Genomic DNA, 19,592 nt, shown 5'->3' with positions numbered 1-19,592 from the left:
AGTGAGTTCCAGGACAGCCAGGGCTATACAGAGAAACCCTGTCTCAAAACAAAACAAAACAAAACAAACAAACAAAAAAACAAAACAAAACCAAAAAAACAAAACACAAAACCTTAGAATATTCTTTCTAGAGCACAATCTGTCTCTTAAGCACAATCTGTCTTTTAAAAAGTTGTTATGTATAGGTGTGTGTGTGTGTGAACATCTGTGTATTTGCATGAGTGCTCACAGAGGCCAGAGGGGTCAGATCCATGGAGGTGGAGTTAGAGGTGCTTAGGAGCCACCTGCTTTGGATGTGGGTACCAAAGTGAGGTCCTCTGGAAAATCAGCAAGCACTCCAGCCCACGCTTACACTTTATAAATGTCTGACTTCCTTTTCTTTTCTCTCTTCTTCCTTCTCTGCTTTTTAAATAAAGTCTCATCACTATAACCCTTGCCAGCCCAGCCGCTCCTTCCTAGCATTGGCTGTCCTGACTTTCCTCCTGCAGGAAGTAGAAAGAATGCATGAGCACCCAGGAAGGGGACAGACCAACCTCTTGTTCTCTTCCTTCTCTTCCAACAGACTGCTGGACAGATTCTGTGCTAGGAGCTCTTCCGCAGAAGACCCCCACAGCAGGTCCTCTGTACTGAGGCTCCCCTCTTGGCCACTTTCTTCCTTTTTCTTCCCTTTCTGGTGCACATGAAGCAATGGAGTAGGAAAAGTGCTTGTAGGAGGATGGAAGGACCTCATCCCCGAACTGGAAGCACAAGGGCAGAAGTTCTTACAGTCAAGAAAGATGGAGAGAAGATGACAACATTGTGCATAGCACACAGACACAGCTGGACATGTGTTCACTCCATGAACAAATGCCTCAAGATCCACGTGCTCTAGTGGGTGGCTTATACCCATGTCAGGCCCTGGGCCTGCCTCGACTTCCCTCAAGTCAGGGCATATGGCAACAAGAGAGGCAGCTCTCATACTATGTGCTATATAGTGACACACACACACACACACACACACACACACACACACACACACACACACACGTCAAGAGACACTGTTGGTCAGGCTTGTTGCCATGTACCTTTAATCCCAACATTCTGGAAGCAGGGGCAGAGACAGACAGATTTCTGTGAGTTCAAAGACAGCCTGACCTATATAGTGAGTTCCAGGCCAGCCAGGGATACATAACATAAAAGAGAGGGAGGGAGAAAGGAAGAGGGGGTGGGGGGAGGGAGGAAAGAAGGGAGACAGACAGACAGACAGACACAGAGAAGACAGCTATTGCTTCCGAACGTTCCACTAGAGCTGCTTTATCCAGGCCTTTGATTCTTATACCAGCCTGTCTCTGTCTCTCATGTATGTTAAGATTTATTTTATGTATACATATGTTTGCCTGTGATGAACTTATGTGTAACACAAGAATACACGAGCACACAGAGGTCAGAAGAGGGCAGAGACCTAATGCTGTATGGAAGAACACGATGTTTTATTGTTGCTCTTATTTTACGGGGGTGTGTTTTGCATTTTTGTTTTAGTAGATTTATGAGAGGGAGCTATGGTTGTTAGTTTTAGTGGTCAGTCTGAAAGCATGCTGACTCCTCTGGGAAGGAAGGCACAACGAGGGACTGTCAGATCAACGTGGTCTGCAGACCTGTCTGTGGAGGACTGTCTTGATGACATCAGTAGTCGTGGGAACTCAAACCACCCCGTGCGGCCGCCATTCTCTACCGAGGTGAGCAAGCCTGCACACATTCTTTATTCGCTCTGGACTGCAACTAAGTGCTTCAGGCTCCTGCTCTGGCTTCCCCAGTGAGAAACTCAACCCCTTTCCCTGGGTTTCTTTTTGTCAGAGTATTTTACCGATACAGCAACAGAAATGAAACTAAGACAGTAGCCCAGGGCCACGGGAAGTGTACATGTAGAGGTCAGGGAGCGATCCCGTGGGGTCACTTCTCTCCTTCCAACTCAGAGGGTGCCAGGCTGGAACAGCAAGTACTCCCACCCGCTGAGCCATCCACCTGACCCTGACTTAAGCTTTAAGAAGTTCATTTTGGGGCTGCAGAGCTGAGTCAGCTGTTGATGGCACTGGCTGCTGCTCTTCCAGAGAACCCTATCCCCAGCACCTGCACACGCTGGCTCACAACTATAACTCCAGTTCTAGGGAATACAACGGTGGCCCACAAGTGGTGCACTGACATACATGTAGGCAAAACAACCATATATTTAAAATAAATAAACATTTTAAATTATTTCAACACATACTGAAATGACCACCTGGCTTTTCTATTGCACCAGCAAACTATATTAATAGAGTTCTCTTGCTGATACTGGTTCTTCTGGAAGAAGGGCTACTGGAGAATGTGTATAGGTGCTGCATTGAGTATCTATGAACTAACTGGTTTTATGAGATGAGATAGCAGCTTTTTTATCTGCCTTCTCCAATTAGGGTTGGCCTGAGCTCATCTGATAAATGGAGAGAGGTGCTTGCAACTGCTCTAAAAAGTGTCTATGCTGTGGGGACGCCCCACACTCTGCAGGATTACCAGAGTTGGTCTATGACAGGGAAGGGGCTGTGGTCCAGATGCGGCCCATCAGGGTTTAGAACAGAGACAGAAAACACACTCAACATAGGCCTCACCGTCCATGACTCAGCTGCAGTTCCCGCTGGGTCTGCATTCTAGCCTGTTCCCATGACAAGGGAACATGGTATTTTCTTAAAAGGTTTTTGAAAAAATACACACATATTTGACCGTCTTCACTCAGCGCATCTGAGAAAACAGTACAAGAACAGATTTTTAGAAATCAGATATATAAGGAGCAACAGATGACCACTTGATAATCGCTTAAGCCCACCTACTTAAGGGCAAACCTCACTACTGTAACTTCCGTGCTTGGATGAGACACGCACTCATGTAGTGTGTGAAGGGGTAGGAATAACTCGCAGAGCTGTGCCTCTAAGAGCTAACCTAGGAGGCCTAGTCCAAGGAAGGCAGTCTGTGCTCCCCTAGGACCTTTTCTTGATTGATTGATTGTTTGTTTGGAGACAGGGTTTCTCTGTGTAGCCCTGACTGTCCTGGAACATGCTCTATAGACTGACCATGCTGGCCTCAAACTTGGGAGTTCTGCCTGCCTCTGCATCCTTAGTCCAAGGAGACTAAAGGCGTGCACAACATACCTGGCCTTGTTTGTATTTTTTGAAACAGGGTCTCTCTATATAGTCCTGGCTATCCTATAACTTGCTAGGTAGACCAGGCTGGCCTCAAATTCACAAGAGATCCTCCTGCGTGTTGGAATTAAAGATATAGATCACCGCCGGGTGTGGTGGCACACGCCTTTAATCCCAGCACTCGGGAGGCAGAGGCAGGCGGATTTCTGAGTTCGAGGCCAGCCTGGTCTATAAAGTGAGTTCCAGGACAGCCAGGGCTACACAGAGAAACCCTGTCTCGAAAAACCAAAAAAAAAAAAAGATATAGATCACCATGCCCAGTCAAACCTTAGTGCTTCACAAAGTTTCTAAGACTTTTCTGGTCTAATTTAAAACAAAAGAGTGGAGACAGTTTTGTTTGTTTGGCTTGCCAGAGCTACACAATGAGACCCTATTTAAAATAAACAAACAAACTAACTAGCTAACTAACAACTAACTAACTAAAACCCCACTCCCCTCTTTTGGTAAAATTAGCCTGGGAAAGTCTCATGACTTTCAGCCCCCAAACCCTGAACGACAATTACCTAATGTGACGGGAAGCCTGGGGGGTGTCCAGTCCCTCAGTTTATGATTGATACATAAGGTGATGATGTCATCCCATGGGATCTCGGCAACAGAAGGCCCCGACTCCCGGCCTGGAGAGAGGCTCCTGTTCTTCCACTTCTGGTATGTTCTGTACAACAGGTTCTCCACCTGGGACTGGAGGACAGGCTGTGTCTGGCATGAGCTGGGAATCTGGGAGGTGTACTGAATGACCATGGAACACACAGGGAGCCAGGGGGCTGCAGAGAAAGTTACAGGTGTGACCAAGAATCAGTGAACACGAAATATTATTAATGCTGTTTTCTTAGCAGAGGGCTACTGTGGGTAAGTCCACAAGCTCTGTCAGCTGAATAGTAAGCAGGCTCCCTCCTTCCCAGTGCCATTAACATAGGAAAGAGCAGCCCCTGTAGCACCAGGTTTGAGTCAGCCTTGGCTATCTGTGGAGTCTGCATCAAACAGCCCAGAGGCCTCATCCCCCAGGCATGGTAGGCACAGTCAGGCTTTAAGGGAACAGTGACCTACACTAGCACTTAAGTGCTGTGGTAGCAGCAGGGCCAGCAGCTCAGAGGCAGTCACAGAAGTCTCATGCTTTTCAGCTAGTCTAACTCTTCTGGTAAGCAGGACCTGTGGTGCAGTCTCAGGACTATCCTGGGGAAAAGGACAACAACTCCCACTCCATAAAATCCTGTTTTATCCTAACCCAGAAACCCAAAGGCTGATGCAGATAGGTACACAGTAGAAGTGGACTGCAGACTTCACACTGGAATCCACCCCCTGGTATAGTGTCTCTATAACAAGGAGAAGAGGAGGCTAGCCCCCCACTCCTCCCTCAGGGTGGGTACATACCCCCTGGGGGTGGAAGGTCCATCTGTGGAAGCTGGAACCCAAGCACAGCTTGCTTCAGCCAAGCTAGATGTTCTGGGGAGTTCCAGTGCAGGTGAGGAAGCAGCTGGCTGCCTCCCACTTCGGCAAATTCCATGACAGGCCAGGAGATGTCACACAGCTGCTCAGAGGCCACCACAGAGGCCAGGAACTGCAGCACACTGTTGAACAACTCAATAATGGTGCTAGGCTCCTGGGAGGGCAGGCTAGCCAGGCGCCTCTCTCTCCTGTCGTGGAAAAACCGACCACTGAACTCGCGGCTGATCCCATCCTCAACATACTGAACAAGGGTCTGGCAGCAAAGGTCTAGGGCTTGAGGGCATCGGGAGATCAGCCACTGGACTGCTCCAGAAACCTGAGGGCCAAGACAATCGGGAGAGATCTGTTCAAACAAGTCACACTTTCACACTTGGTTTGTTTTTTGGTTTTTTTTGTTTTGTTTTGTTTTGTTTTTAAGGTTTTTTGAGACAGGGTTTCTCTGTGTAGCTCTGGCTGTCCTGGAACTCACTCTGTAGACCAGGCTGGCCTCGAACTCAGAAATCCGCCTGCCTCTGCCTCCCAAGTGCTGGGATTAAATGCGTGCGCCACCACTGCCGGCATCACACTCATTTTAGGAAGTAGTTTTCGAAAGGGGCTTAGCACTCTGCTTGTGGCTGTTTTAAAAAACCGCCCCAACAACAAAATCTCAGCCACTGCAGGAAAGGAAGGGCACAAGGCCTCTGCGGGCTTGAGTCTGGGTTTCTAGAGCCCTGAGGATATGCCTCCCAGAGGCACCACAGAGGGCCCCATGAGTCTTATCTATCTAGTAAGTGGGGCCTGCAGAGCCCTCTTGGAAGGACCAAGGACCTCATGAGGGCTTCCTCACCACCCACGGAAGCAGAGCCGCTCCATCTTATTCCTAGAACTAGTGTTGTCACTGAACGGCAGGCAGCTTCCTCACGCTCTGCCATTACCTCTTCCTGTTCAGCTTTGGTTTGGCTTTCATACAGTGCTGAAGATATAACCTAGGACCCTTGTATGTGTCCCGTGGGAGTGTACCTGTGAGCTACATCCTCAGGCCATATGTAATCCCTACACTTCTTTTCCTAAACCATTTTCAGCAGACCTTTCCAGGAAGTCTCAGGTAATATTACTTCTTTATATTTTGTAAAAGCGTTCATTCTAAAAAAAATAATTAGATAAATCTGACATTCAGATTAAGATATAAATGGTCATTTTAAATTCATAAAAGCAAGCCAAAAAACGTATTTAACATATTACTGAAACCATATTATGGTGTTTTTTAAATTTTATTTTTATTCCTGCCTGTATCTTTAGAAATGTGTGTGTGTGTGTGTGTGTGTGTGTATAAAACACAAGATTAAAATGGAAATCACTAATATAAGCTGGACAGGAGAGAAAGAGGAAGCATCATGTCTAGGTTACCCTGACTGCCTAGCAACTTGAGATCAGTCTGCTCTACATGACACCATCTCAAAATCCAAATAACAATAACAACCACTTATATAACATTCAAGATAGATCAAAAGAGAAATCAAAAAGTATCTTGACAGACCTTTAAAAAGGGTGAAACCTTACCTTCACTGTGCCTTGTAAATCATTAATAGAGTCAGGAATCTCCACAACAATGTAATCTGAAATCAACTTGGCTGAAATCAAATCTTGTAACATCAGACCTTTAAGAGAAACAGGAAGGCCCCATGTAATAATACTCATTTGCACATGTGACACTTTCCAAGGTAGTCATGGACCTCTGCTGTGGACGGAACAATTAAGGTACTAATCCCAAAGCTCCCCACACTGTTCTGCCAGCCATCCATTACAATCAAGCCCCACTACTTATTAAGGAATGGGGCTTCCTTCACACACCATCCTCTACTGCCCTGCCCGCAGAGTCCCCTCTGGAGCTGGGCACGAGGACCACCAGAGGCAGGGCAGGCTGGAAGGGCTTGGCCTGCAGAAGCTGCTTGAGCTGCAGTAAAGCTGACAGCCAGGACAGGTCCTCCTCCGCCATGTCCTCACTCTTCACTTTAGGGGGAAGCAGCAACATGAGTCCACTGGCTCCCAACAGGTCCTTCCGGGTCTCCACAGCGTCAAGGGCACTGTCACTAAGGGTGCCACGAGCCACCTGCAACAAAATCAAAGATGTCAGGGTGAACGTACCAGAGGACAACACAGGAGACAGTCTGCCTCAGCAAGGACAGCTGCAGAGCTCCATTCACCATGCGTTCACTGTGCCCTGGACAGTCCTGCAAAGACAAAGCCGGGCCACGCATGGCAGCACACGCCATTAGTCCCAGCACTCAGGTGGATCTCTGAGTTCGAGGGCAGCCTAGTCTACAGCGCAAGTTCAGGGCAGTGAGTAGTGAGGGCTACACAGAGAAGCCCAATGAAACAAAACAAAACAAAACAAAACAAAACAAAACAAAACAAAACAAAGGTAAGTATACTTTTAGGAAGGAAAGCAATCAGAAAATTCCCCCCTCCATGTCCTTTCTTCAGAATCATCTAAATGACACATGTCAGGCAAGGGACTAAACCAAGAAAAGGTATTGTTACTATCACCAACACCAACATCAGACAAGTACTAGCCATTCATTGTTCCAAGACCATATGCACAAATTTACTTCAAACCCAAGGGCCTACTAAGCAGAGCCCTAGCCAAGGAAATACACTGTGTTGGGAACTTTAATTAGTAGGAATATTGTGTTTAAATGAAATAAGGACTGCGAAACCTGTCAAGATCAGAGAACTATCAGAATGCCATTCCCAGGGTGAGTGCTCGCGGTAAAACAAAAGGGTCTGAGGTCTGCTGCTGGGTAGAGGCTGCACCTGAGCCAGGCAAATGATAAAACAGAAAGGAAGACTGCAGACTGTATCACATTCTCACGGCGGTGTGTGGCAGCCAACGCTCAGTGCTTGCTGTAGTCTGGCCCTCAGGAGCCATGTGCTTACTGCTTGGCCTCCAGCCTGGCACGACTGGGAGATGGAGGGATACTGACGAGGTGGGATCTGTGGAGATCTGAGGTCACTGGGGACACGCCTTTGAAGGACTATGGGCTGCCAACCTCCTTATCTGTGTCCTGGCTGTCAAGCATACACTTTTCTTCTGCTATGTGCTTCCTCAGACAAGCAACAAGGCCATCAGTCATGGACTGAAGCCTTCAATACTATGAGCGAAAGCAAGCTTCCCCTCTTAAAAAATGGATTATATCTGTCATCTGTAACCATGACAGAGAGGAGCAAACACACTGCTCTCCTAGAATCTGTACTAAAACCTTACACCAAGTAGATGGCTGTGGTATATTAATCAAGATGTAAAGAAAAACAGACAATGGCATTTACTTCTGGTCATCTCAGAGTCATTGAAAACCACTTTTGAGAATAAATAGTAATTTATAATTTCAGAGACATCTGAGGAGAGAAAAATGAAACCTAGAGGTAAGTACATGAAGTGACGGTCACTCACCTTTATACACACGTTGACAGAAACTGTCTGATCCCCTTTACTACTGAGTGTATTAAAGACTGAGAGGGTCTGGATATCGCCAGCATTATCTCCTATGTCATCCACCACGCTGTCATCTCCTGTGAATTTGACCTTTAACCAGTTTTCTAGTATTCTGTAGATGAAAGAAAATAACATTTCAGGGAATGTCTAATTTTAAAATGACTTACAGAAATCTTCAGGAAAACAAAAGAAATACCATATGGATACAGGGTCCCAGACACCAAATCTTACTGTGAAGCTCACAAAACAGGTTATCATTTTAAAATGGAGGTTGGCCCTCTACCGGGTTATTTACCTGGGTAATTGGAAAGGACAGTCTGAAACTGGCTCATTCTAATGAGATTTAAAACTGTGAACTGAAAAGGAAAGGACCCTGACCAATAGAAACATCCCTGGAGTCACACATATCCATTTCAGTAAAGTGAGCTGGTGCACACCTTTAATGCCAGCAACTGGGAGGCAGAGGCAGCTAGATCTCTGTTTGGGGCCAGTCAGGATACATAGTGAGTGAGACCTTGTCTAAAAACCAACCACCACCACCACCGGTCTATTTTACAGACTCGAGTTTCTGAGACGGGACCAGTGAGACGGCTCAGTAGATAGAAGACACGTGCGGCCAAGCCCGCCAACTGAGCGCTACCCCTAGAATGCGGATGCTGTAAGGCGGGGGTTCTCACCCTATGGGTTGCAACCCCTTTAGAGGGACTGAACAATCCTTTCACAGGAGTCCCCAAGACCATTGGAAAACACAGATATTTATGATTCCTAACAACAGCAAAATGACAGTTATGAAGTAGCATTGAAAAGTTTTATGGCTGAGGGTAACCACAGTGTGAGGAGGTGGTCTAAAGAGTCACAGCACTAGGAGGTCTGACAGCAGATTTCTACAAGTCTGTCCTTTGACCCCCATACCCTGTGGCACATGCAAAACAAACAAACAAATATTCCTCAGGGCTAGAAAGATGATGGCTCAGCAGTAAGAGCACCAGCTGCCCTTCCAAAGATCCTGGGTTCAACTCCCAGCAAACACACGGCAGCCAACTCCAGCTCAAGAGGACCTGATGCCTTCTTCTGGCCTATGGGCACTGCAAGCACAAGGTGTACAAATATACATGCCAGCCAGAATCTTAAATAATGTAGATACTAATCAGGACACCATACCATAGGTTTAAGTAATCCTCAACTCTTAAAGCTTTTGGACTTACACGGAATAATGCCTAGTACATGGAAAAACGATACAAATCTAAATACATATCATGAGCAAAGTACACTGAGACATAAACCTTTAGTGTCCATCCCACAAACATTCTGCCTGCCTGCGACTCTCAGTAGCGCAATCAGTATCCATACTCCCCATTCAGGAAACTTCTGACCTGCCAGGACTCTCTGGAGTCTGCTCTTCGCCATCAGGCAACACCAGCACCAGTTTCCAAAATCTTCGCTTCTGCTTCACAGGGAGGTGCTCAGCCACAAAGGACGGCAGGTCCAGAGGTGCCCATGCAGCATTCCTGGAAGGGGCAGATCACCATGAGCCAATATGCAGTACCCAAGCAGGAACAACTGCAACAGTGAGAATGACGGACAGACCTCAGCAGCTGCTGGTGGAAGTGCTGGACCTTCATCTGGTGAGCCGTCTTGTTTCTAAGCTGCCTCAACCTACAAATAGCAAAAAGAAAGACAGGACTACAAAAGGGAAGAAACGAGTAGTATTTACTTCCCCAGTACCAGAAATGGACTACAGACCTCATGCCTCACACTCAGCAGGAGCTGACCAATACAAACAGACCTCAAGGGTTTGTTTTGTTATTGTTATCTTTTGTTTTTAAGAGAGAGAAAGAAACTAGGAGAAGTTAGGGGAGAGGAAAGAACACAATCAAAATATATTGTATGAAAAATTTAAAAATAAATAATAAATAGTGTTTATTGATATTTCTGAGTGAAAAGTAATTGCTCAATGTTTCCTGGGGGAGAATATTTAGACTCTGATAAAATAACGGGTCACCCAACCCCATCAAATGTCTGCTACACTACTCACTGGACTGACTATGAGAAACAGACAAAATCCCTGCCCTCCTAGAGCACGTTCTCATGGGAGAAAAGAGCCTCTGTGCCGGCTAGTGGGGCTCACAGAACGTGCCGGCTAGTGGGGCTCACAGAACGCCTACATACCAGGCATGGTGACACACACCTTGGATTCCCAGCACTTGAGAGGCAGAGGCAGGGGATCTCTGAGTTGAAGGCCAGCCAAGCAGCCGAGGCTACATAGAGAAACCCTGTCACAGAAAAAACAAACAAACAAATACAGCAAAAAGAAAGCCCAAAGTAACTATGACTTCAGAAAGCCAGACTGTGTCACAGCAGTCATGGGTCAGAGTAAGGCCCTAATCCCTGACTTCAGAGTATGGGCCTGACTGTATTCTCTAGTTACATACAGCACAAAGATGACCATGGGATCTAACTGACCAGACAGACCTTAGGAGGAAATGCTCAGTGAGAACCTCCTGTGATGACCAGAGGAAGAGACATAACCCCATCAGGGTAAGCCTATGACACCTCCATACTGCCCCCTAAGGCCTGCCCACTGGGAGGCAGGACAGCTGTGAAAGCCCCCTGTACGTACAAACAAACAAACAAACAAACAAACAAACAAACCGACAGCACTGGCACTGTGCCTACAGAAAAACACCAAGCCAGAGATGCTATGACTGGGCGGTTTGGGCCTCAGGAACTGCACTGAATGGGGAAACTAGGAGGAACAGCAACAAGGGCCTGGCTGGGGGTGACACAGAGAGAAGGGACGCTGCCAGAGGAGATGGAGGTGGATGGAGCAGAGTGAAGGAGGATAGTGAAGGAGCACGGTGAAGGAGCAGTGAAGGAGCACGGTGAAGGAGCAGTGAAGGAGCACAGTAAAGGAGCAGTGTCTGGAAGCAGAGTCAGGGCAGGCTACCAACAGAACCTAAGCCTTTCAAGGTCATGCAGAACTCGAGCCTCCCTTCCTAGTGGTGGAGGAGTCACACACTCTGAACTGTGGGAAATACAACCTTCTAGATGCATTCCTGTGTCAGTCCCCACCTTCTGGCTCCACCCATCTTTAGTGGCAGAGTCATCAATCTACCTCAGGCTAAAACTAGCTGGGCATGGAGCTCTGAGGCCACGCCACTGGGACTGACCTGGTACAGGAGACGCCTACTTTCCCTGCGTGGCCCAGGTCCAAAAGGCCCTTGGCTAGGTTCTCCTCAGTAATGGGGCACTCTGCGCTGGGCACGAGTGCCTGCAGCCGGTCATTCACATCCACACAGCACGGCGCTGCAGGGAAGGCCCGCATCTGACGCCGGAATTTCTTCCGGGCTGCAACAGCCTCCCTCCACCTAGAGGACAAACCAGCATGAGGTTATAGGATGGTGTGTTTAAGGTTCATCCACTGGGGAAAAACAGAGTCCAGTATATAAACATGGAAATTCGGTTTTTGTTTATCATTTTTTTTAGATTTATTTATTTTATTTTCATGTATGTGAATGTTTTGCCTGTGTACATGTATGTGCACCTTGTACATGACTACGGATGGCTGTGAGATACCATGCGGGTGCTGGGAACCAAATGCAGGTCTTCTGCAGAAACAGCAAATGTCCTTAACCACTAAGCCATCTCTCCAGTCTAAAACTGTGGCTTTGACAATCTATCTTAAATTTTTTTTCTTCCACAAGAGTGCTTAAAATGAAAATTAATCTCAATTAAAATGTGGGTGTGATAAAAAACAAAAGCAGTGAGCTCTGAGCTGCTGGACGTAAGTACAAATTCTAAATTACCTCTGAAAAGCAATCTGGTCACAAATTTAATAATATAGTGATCCCTCAGACCAGCAAACAGGAATGTAGGTCCCAACAACATGCATGTGAACAGACATGTAAAATGTTAATAAAAGAGAGGTCGCTAAGGCACTGCCACAGCCACAGAAAGCCATGTGACAGTCACTAGAGGGTCAGTCACTTATGGCACAGACACTGCCAACAGCATACTTCAACACTGTTAGAACAGAACAGGAGAACCTGACACCATGCTACAAAGGTGGGCCTCAACCTTTTATTGGGCAGTTTCCTGAAGGGCACCAGTAGCTGCTACTTCTGAAGGACGGTGGTCTGTCCTAGGAAGTTTTCTCCTGGGTGTTCCTTTTGACACTGTTGCTACCATCAAGGTCATTATCACTTGCTTTAAATTTCAGTATAAAATAGATCATCCTCCGGCACACATACCACATGAACGGTGAGCCTAAGTAGCACACACTGGGTGCCCCTTACTGCTGAGAGGCCGCGGCGATACACAGGCACCTCTGTGTCCCCACCATGCTTGGACTACGCTTACCATTACCCAATCTGAAATGGGCTACACTGTTTATGTGGATATATACTGTTTGTATATATTTCTTCATAAACTCCCGCAGTCTATAACTTGGGTTTTAGGAGATGAGAGCCTTCCTCTGACCTTTTCTACACTATCTGTGCACTGCATGCACACGGCACACAGACACACATGCAAGGCAAACACCAACACACATAAAATAATAAATAAATCTTAAAAAAAAAAATCAAGATTCTGTTTTTTTCCTTAGCTAAACTATTCTATTACTATAATATAAAGCTTTGTCTAAACAGTTAGGGCACTTTAGGTCCTCTATAGAAAGACCAGTCTTGAGTCACAGACAATGTTCACTCGTATGGGGGCACAGCAGTGGAGAATCCACAGCTGTGTCTCCAGCCGCAGGGAAATGCCAGAGTCATTACACATTGGATTGTGAACTGACCTTGGTCACTGCATGTTCAGAGCCTTTTACTGTTGCCATTATTCTATTTCTCTGCAAAACTCATGGTCAGTTACAGAACCCACATTCAGGAAGGTCTGTCCTAGACTTGTGATACACAATACTCTCAACATCATGAGACCCTTCTACACCTAGCTACTGCCCAGTCAGCCCGGAAGCCGGAAGCTGTCACCCGACACTGCTGAGTGCACTCTGTCACTGAGCTATGGTACCGGGAAGGTCAGGGGTAGTGAATGCATTTGCAGCTCACACTGAGTCACCACGAGGTAACGCCATCATAAAAAGTATCACCGTTAGGAGCTGGAGAGTTAGTGCTGTGGCTAAGAGTACATGTTGTTCTTGCAGAAGACCCAGATTCGATTCCTAGCACTGTGGCAGGTCACATCGTCTATAACTCTAGTGCCAAAGGATATGACACCTCTTCTGACATCCTTGGTCTCCAGGCATGCGTGTGGTTTACATACATACGTACATACATGAAGACAAAGCACTATATACAAAAAAGATAATAAAATAAATCTAAAAAAATACATTGTTTTGATTTTTTGTTTTTTAGAGAGAATATCATATTTTTGTAAGAGAATACCAGCTTGAAAGATGCATTCATGTTAGTGAAGCATTTGTGAATTATTTAATGTATTCAAAGACATTTCCCTGTATCCAGTACAGCCAATAAACCAACAATAAATAAAAAGCAAGTACTCTATAAATATTTGTTCAAATACAGGATATGCTAAGTCTATTTCAGATCTCCATTCTTAGGAATCAGTGAGCCTTTCATCTCTGGCTAATGGAGTTGACAGCTCACATATTATGAATGCGATAAAAGCTGTGTGGGTGAACGTTATCTGTAAGAACATGGAACTAACCGTTGTAGATACTTGCAGAAGCACTGGAGTTCCTGGAGTGTCTCTTTTGCAGTCTGGAAAATTTCCTCAGCAAGAAACAAATCCACCAAGTGTGCACAGACGGCTTCACAGCAGCGGGCTACACGGACCTTCTGGTCTGTTTCTACTGCACTCCTAAAATAGAGAGCCATTACCTTAGAAGCAGCTACACCAAAGGGCAAGGACACTTACAGGCCTGCTTTAAAAATGGGCGTCTGGGCCGGGAATGTCAGCTTGGCACAGCTAGAGTTATATGGGAAGAGAAACCTCAATTGAGAAAATGCCTCCATCCAATTGCCAATAGGCAAGTCTGTAAGGCGGTTTCTTGATGTGAGAGGGCCTAGCCAAATGGGGTTGGTGGGCTACCCTGCAAGCAGTCCTGGGGTACAGGAAAGGAAGCTGATCAAACAAGGAGAAGAGCCAATAGGCAGCGTTCCTCCATGGCCTCTGCTCACATTCCTGCCTACAGGTTCCTGCCTACAGGTTCCTGCCTTGAGTACCTGCCCTGACTTCCTTCCATAATGAGCTATGATACAGCAGTGTAAGCCAAATAAACTCTTCCCTGTCCACGCAGCTTTCAGTTACGGTCTTTATCACAACAATGAAAACCAAATTAGGATAGTATCTGCCTAGCATGTGTAAGGCCATAGTTCTGACTACCCTAGAAAAAGCTGGAGTCTGACTTCCTATGGAAATACAATAACATATAACATTTCCACTATGAAAGGAAGTTCAAGACTTTCATTTTACTTAAAAGCAGAACACTTGGGAAGAAAAGAGAAAAATGTCATACGGGGTGCCAAATCAAGTCCAAACAGGCCACTGTAACGATCCAGAAATAAAGTTTTACCTCACAAAGGTCTGGTCGTCTGCGCACACTTCCTAACCCTAACACGCAGGAGCCTGCGGTCAGAGGACCACTTGAGCACAGCTGTTGAACTTAACAAAACAAGAGGCCGCACTCAAAGCCTACACACTAACTTTACTCTGCCTGGTGGGGAGGGGGCTCCAGAGCACCATGGGGACACGTGGAGGTTACAGGACAATGTTCTCTTACTCCACTGAGTGGGTTCTGGAGACTGGATCCAGGTCATTAAGCTCGGCAACAAGTGCTTCTGAATTTTTATTTTTATTTTTATTTTTATTTTATTTTATTTTTTTTATTTATTTATTTTCGAGACAGGGTTTCTCTGTGTAGTCCTGGCTGTCCTAGAACTCACTCCGTAGACCAGGCTGGCCTTGAACTCAGAAATCCACCTGCCTCTGCCTCCCGAGTGCTGGGATTAAAGGCATGCGCCACCACGCCCGACCTTGAATTTTTATTTTTAATGACAACTTAGACAACTTCACAGTCTTACCAGCACTATGTGGTATCTACAATTACAAGTACCTTCCACACATGATAAACACTAGTGGCTACTGGGAATGGCTTCCTCTGGTCAGACCGTGGTTGCCCTCAGATAAACCTGTAACTCAGACTTTTCTCTTTTTCAAAGAGAGTCTCACTAGTTAACCCCAGCTGACCGAGGATTTGCTTTGTAGCCTGAGGTGGCCTAAAACCTGTTCTCCTTCCTCAGCCTCACAAGAACTGGGATGACAGGCAAGTACCGCTGTACCAGATACAAAGAGAAACAGTGTTCTGTGATGCATGTGTGTATGCCACGTGTGTTTGGCAGCCTGCAGAGGCCAGATAAGGACACCAGAATCCCGGGAGGTGGGTTTACTCATGACTATGAGCACTGATGTTGTTGGTACTAGGAACTAAACTCAGGACCTCTGGGTTTAGCAAGCACTCTTAACCAGTGAGCCATCTCTCTGACCCCAAAAAGGAAACTTTTAAATAAAAGGATTCTATTAAATAAGTCAGTAAAAAACAAAAAACAAAAGACAAAAACAAAACCAAACAAAACACCCTACCCCATTAAAGCTGAAGTAACCCTAAGCAGAGGAGACTCACTCCCAATGACTTATCTTTGCAGGTGCCAGAGACATTCCAAACCAAGCCAAACTCAGACACCCAGAGCCGCAGGCACTTACCTCACATGTCAGCAAGCCCTGGGCTTTTATTTGGGATTAAAAATAAATTCATAGGGCTCAACAGCACAACAGTCAGAGCTCTCAAGTGAAAAGGCCAAGGAAGCCTCACACACAAGAAGTCCGGAAAGGCTTCCTTAGGGCTAGTGAGATGGCTCAGCGGTTAAGAGCGCTGAGTGCTCTTCTGGAGGTCATGAATTCACACAGCAACCACATGGTGGCTCACAACCATCCATAATGAGAAACAAACAAACAAACAACCCCTATCCCTGCTCTCCGGGGCCGGAGCAAGAGGGGGAAAGGAAAGGCTCCCTTAGTTGAAGAATAATGAATGGCATATGGCCTGCTATAGAAAGGTTCTCTAGTAAATCTGCCAACAGACACATCTCATGCTTCCTGGTAAGGACACTGACTCAGGGGGCCTCCCTATCAGAACAGCATGTTACATCTGTCTAAAAGCCTTAAACGCAGCACTTGGGAAGCCAGGCAGATGGAGCTCTCCGTATCTGAGGCTAAGACCAGCCTGTCTACAGGACAGCCGGGGTTATAAAGAGAGACCATGAAATGCATACACATATTACAACCAGCTTGGCCACAGTCCCTCCTTCCTCCTGACATTCGGGACACAGTACATCACTCACTTTAGCTCCTGAGAGCAGGTTTCCCACACACACTCTGTCACCGTGAGTTCTGTCAGCTCTGCAGCCAGGCCCTCGCTCAGCTGAGTTAACATCAGCTCTCTCTCTTGCTTCAACCTAGGGGTAAGCAGAAGAAAAGCACAAAGAATAATAAAAATAGATGCAGGCTGGAGAAATGGTTCAGGGTTAAGAACGCATAGTGTTTTTACAGGTTCAGGTCCCAGCACCCACATGGCATTGCTCACAACTGCCTGTTGCTACAGCTCCAGAGACCTAACACCCTCTTCTGACCGCCACAGCAACCTGCATGCACATCAATATGCCATCCACCCCCCAACACACACAGACACACACACACACCCGCATACCACACACACGCGCACGTACGCACGCACGCACGCACGCACGCATATGCACACACACCCTTCCCTTAGTCAAATCATTAGAGTGGTGAATGGCACAACAGGGTCAGACAGCAGGAGGGGTATCAGAAGTCAGAGGTCAGGGCTAGTGCAAACTGACCTCCATGCCTGTCTATAGGAACAGGACACACCCACCGTTCTTCCTCAGCCTGTCGTTTCTCTTCCTCTAGTCTCTGCCTTTCGATGGAAACTTCCTCAGCAGCAACATGCCTCAGAATGCCTGTGGTTGCAGCAGTAATCAGATCCTCCACAGCAGCATTGGAAACGCTTAACAAAACAAAGCAGACAGCATTCAAACCCAGACAACAGTGAGCCACCATTCCCTCCTGCCACGCGAGACTTGTCTCTAGAAGGCAGAGACCTCAACACATGAAAACCAACCACAGGCGGGCAAGATGGCTCAGCCATAAAGCTGCCATGCTGTGCTAACAGGTAACCTGAGTAATAATAATAATTAATAATAAATAAAATTGAAGTTCTTTTAAAAAAGCATCTATAGTAAAGAAATACAACTATACTTATTACCTCACAAAACTGTAATCGTCTTAATATTGTACATGTATATAGTATATATACACGCATATATATATATATATATACATACATACAAACACATGCACACATATACATGATGATTCTGTGACTTTTGCAATTATATAGCTCAAAAGATATAATTTACAATGGAGTTCAAGAGTTATCAAGCGGGCTGGTGAGATGGCTCAGTGGTTAAGAGCACCAGCTGCTCTTCCGAAGGTCCTGAGTTCAAATCCCAGCAACCACATGGTGGCTCACAACCATCTGTAACAAAAATCTGATGCTCTCTCCTGGAGTGTCTGAAGACAGCTACAGTGTACACACATATAACAAATAAAATAAATAAATAAATCTTAAAAAAAAAAAAAAGTTATCAAGCTCAAAAACTAAGTAAAAAAATATAGGAATGGGTTTATCTCTCTTACCGTAAATAATCTTATTTTTGTAAATGAAATGATAAACTAGCTTCATAAGGTACATTGCTTAGATTCAGGATGAGAGAGAATCCCTAATACATTAAACTAAGGACACAAACAATTTGAGCTACAACCCCAGGCCCTGTTGGTCATTTGAGCATCTCCAGGACAGTCTGGTTACATACTGAGTACAGGCAAGCCAGGGGGCTCCAAACTGAAACACAGTCCAAACAAACTAACAAACAAAGAAAAAAACTTAAGCTATAAAACTTGTAGAAGAAAACATGAATATTTTCATGACATTGTGTGGGGCATTGGGCTATGCACTGACAGGCTGGTATCCAGTTGAGCTGAGATGCTGAACCCCGGGGACCCAGTGGTCATAACTTACCTTCGTGGGACAGAAGGAGTTCTCTCATGCTCCTGAACTCTGGCTCCTGCCTAAGTTATCGCCCCCCCTCACAGCCCCCACAAGAGAAGCAAGGCTAGAAGTCACGTAGGCAATGTCCCAAGCTTCTGACCTTCAGGCTAAACTCCTCCCCAGNTACCTAGCAACAGAAAAGATAGCAGCTCACTTTAAAAGGGGCTGTTCGGCCCCTCCTTGCCTCTCTCACTCCTCTCACTCCTTTGTTCTCTTACCTCTCACTTCTCTCACTCCTCTCTCCTCCCTCTTACTCTTTCTCTAGCCTTTCTTCTCTCTCTTTTACCTTCTCTCTTTCTCCTTGCCTTTCTACAATAAAGCTCTAAAACCATAGACAGTCTCTGCTCACTCTCGCCGATGTGGGAACCTCTCTTCCCTCTTCCCTCTCCCCCTTCACTGGACCCTCAGGCTGGGCTGTCCCTTGTCCACCCCCACCCCCACGAGTGGGTCAGAGGCTTGAATGTCCACTAGGGGCTGAGTGGCAAGCGTCTGGCAGCCCTCCCACGTCTGCCTGACCAGAGGTGGGACTCTGGTGGGATGTGGGCCCTCCCTTCCCCTTCTTCCTCTAGACCCCTTTTTAGTTCCCATAACACTGAATTTGACAGTAATTTCTTAGGTAAGACCCTAAAAGCCCAGGTAACTAAAGAAACATTAGAAAGATTAGACTCCATAAAGGCTTGACTCTTGTATGCATTAGAGACATTACAAGAGGCAAGAAGAGAAGCCGAGGCCAGGGGCCAGGGGCCGGGGGCCAGGGGCCAGGGCGGTGGCCCAGCTGGTGGAGTGCTTGTCTAACAGGCCTCCAGGCTTACACCTCAGTGCTGCCTGCACCAGGCATGGCTACCTGCCATGGTGCTTCTGCCTGCCTATTAGCTCTGTACTTGAGAGGTGGAGGCTGAAACAGGAAGAAAAAAAGACCACCCAGAGAATGAGAGAAAATGCATGCACTTTTGTGTCTGATAAGAGATTAACATCCAGAATATAAGACAGCTCCTACAAGTTGACCACAAATAGTACAAGTAGAAGGCCAACAACTTACTTACAGTTCCAGGAAAACATAAAAGAGCAGAATGGACAGAAAAGGAGCAGCCCCGCCAGCCACGAGAGAAATACAAGTCAGTCTTTAGTGAGATGCCACGCTCTGTCACAAAGAACGGGAAAGAGAAGAACCACCACTCCAGGACGGATGGACAGACTGGCAGGGCACGCCTGCAATCCTGGTGCTCAGGAGGCTAGAGGCGGCAGGTCAGGAATTCAAGGCTACAGGCTGGGGATGGTGAAGTATAGCTTCAGTCCCTGC

The 19,592-nt window shown here is 46.4% G+C and overlaps 1 protein-coding gene across 1 annotated transcript in view; it reads right to left on the bottom strand.

The window, feature by feature from the left end:
* The window catches only part of Mcm3ap (minichromosome maintenance complex component 3 associated protein), a 46,434-nt gene that overhangs the window by 4,820 nt on the left and 22,022 nt on the right, over positions 1–19,592 (bottom strand). The window contains exons 15-27 of the mRNA XM_029542355.1: positions 17,057–17,188; positions 16,503–16,616; positions 13,810–13,962; positions 11,295–11,492; positions 9,712–9,780; positions 9,498–9,632; positions 8,083–8,236; positions 6,483–6,741; positions 6,192–6,289; positions 4,578–4,968; positions 3,713–3,970; positions 2,622–2,751; positions 534–737 (exon numbers count right to left, since the gene is read on the bottom strand). Of these exons, the coding sequence (XP_029398215.1) occupies positions 534–737; positions 2,622–2,751; positions 3,713–3,970; positions 4,578–4,968; positions 6,192–6,289; positions 6,483–6,741; positions 8,083–8,236; positions 9,498–9,632; positions 9,712–9,780; positions 11,295–11,492; positions 13,810–13,962; positions 16,503–16,616; positions 17,057–17,188 (2,295 nt within the window). The remainder of the gene's footprint in view (positions 1–533; positions 738–2,621; positions 2,752–3,712; positions 3,971–4,577; positions 4,969–6,191; positions 6,290–6,482; positions 6,742–8,082; positions 8,237–9,497; positions 9,633–9,711; positions 9,781–11,294; positions 11,493–13,809; positions 13,963–16,502; positions 16,617–17,056; positions 17,189–19,592) is intronic.

Source organism: Mus pahari, chromosome 9 (assembly GCF_900095145.1).
Source record: "Mus pahari chromosome 9, PAHARI_EIJ_v1.1, whole genome shotgun sequence".
NCBI classification, from domain to species: domain Eukaryota; kingdom Metazoa; phylum Chordata; class Mammalia; order Rodentia; family Muridae; genus Mus; species Mus pahari.
Note: the sequence above shows the minus strand (reverse complement) of the source record. Positions and strands in the feature narration are given on the sequence as shown.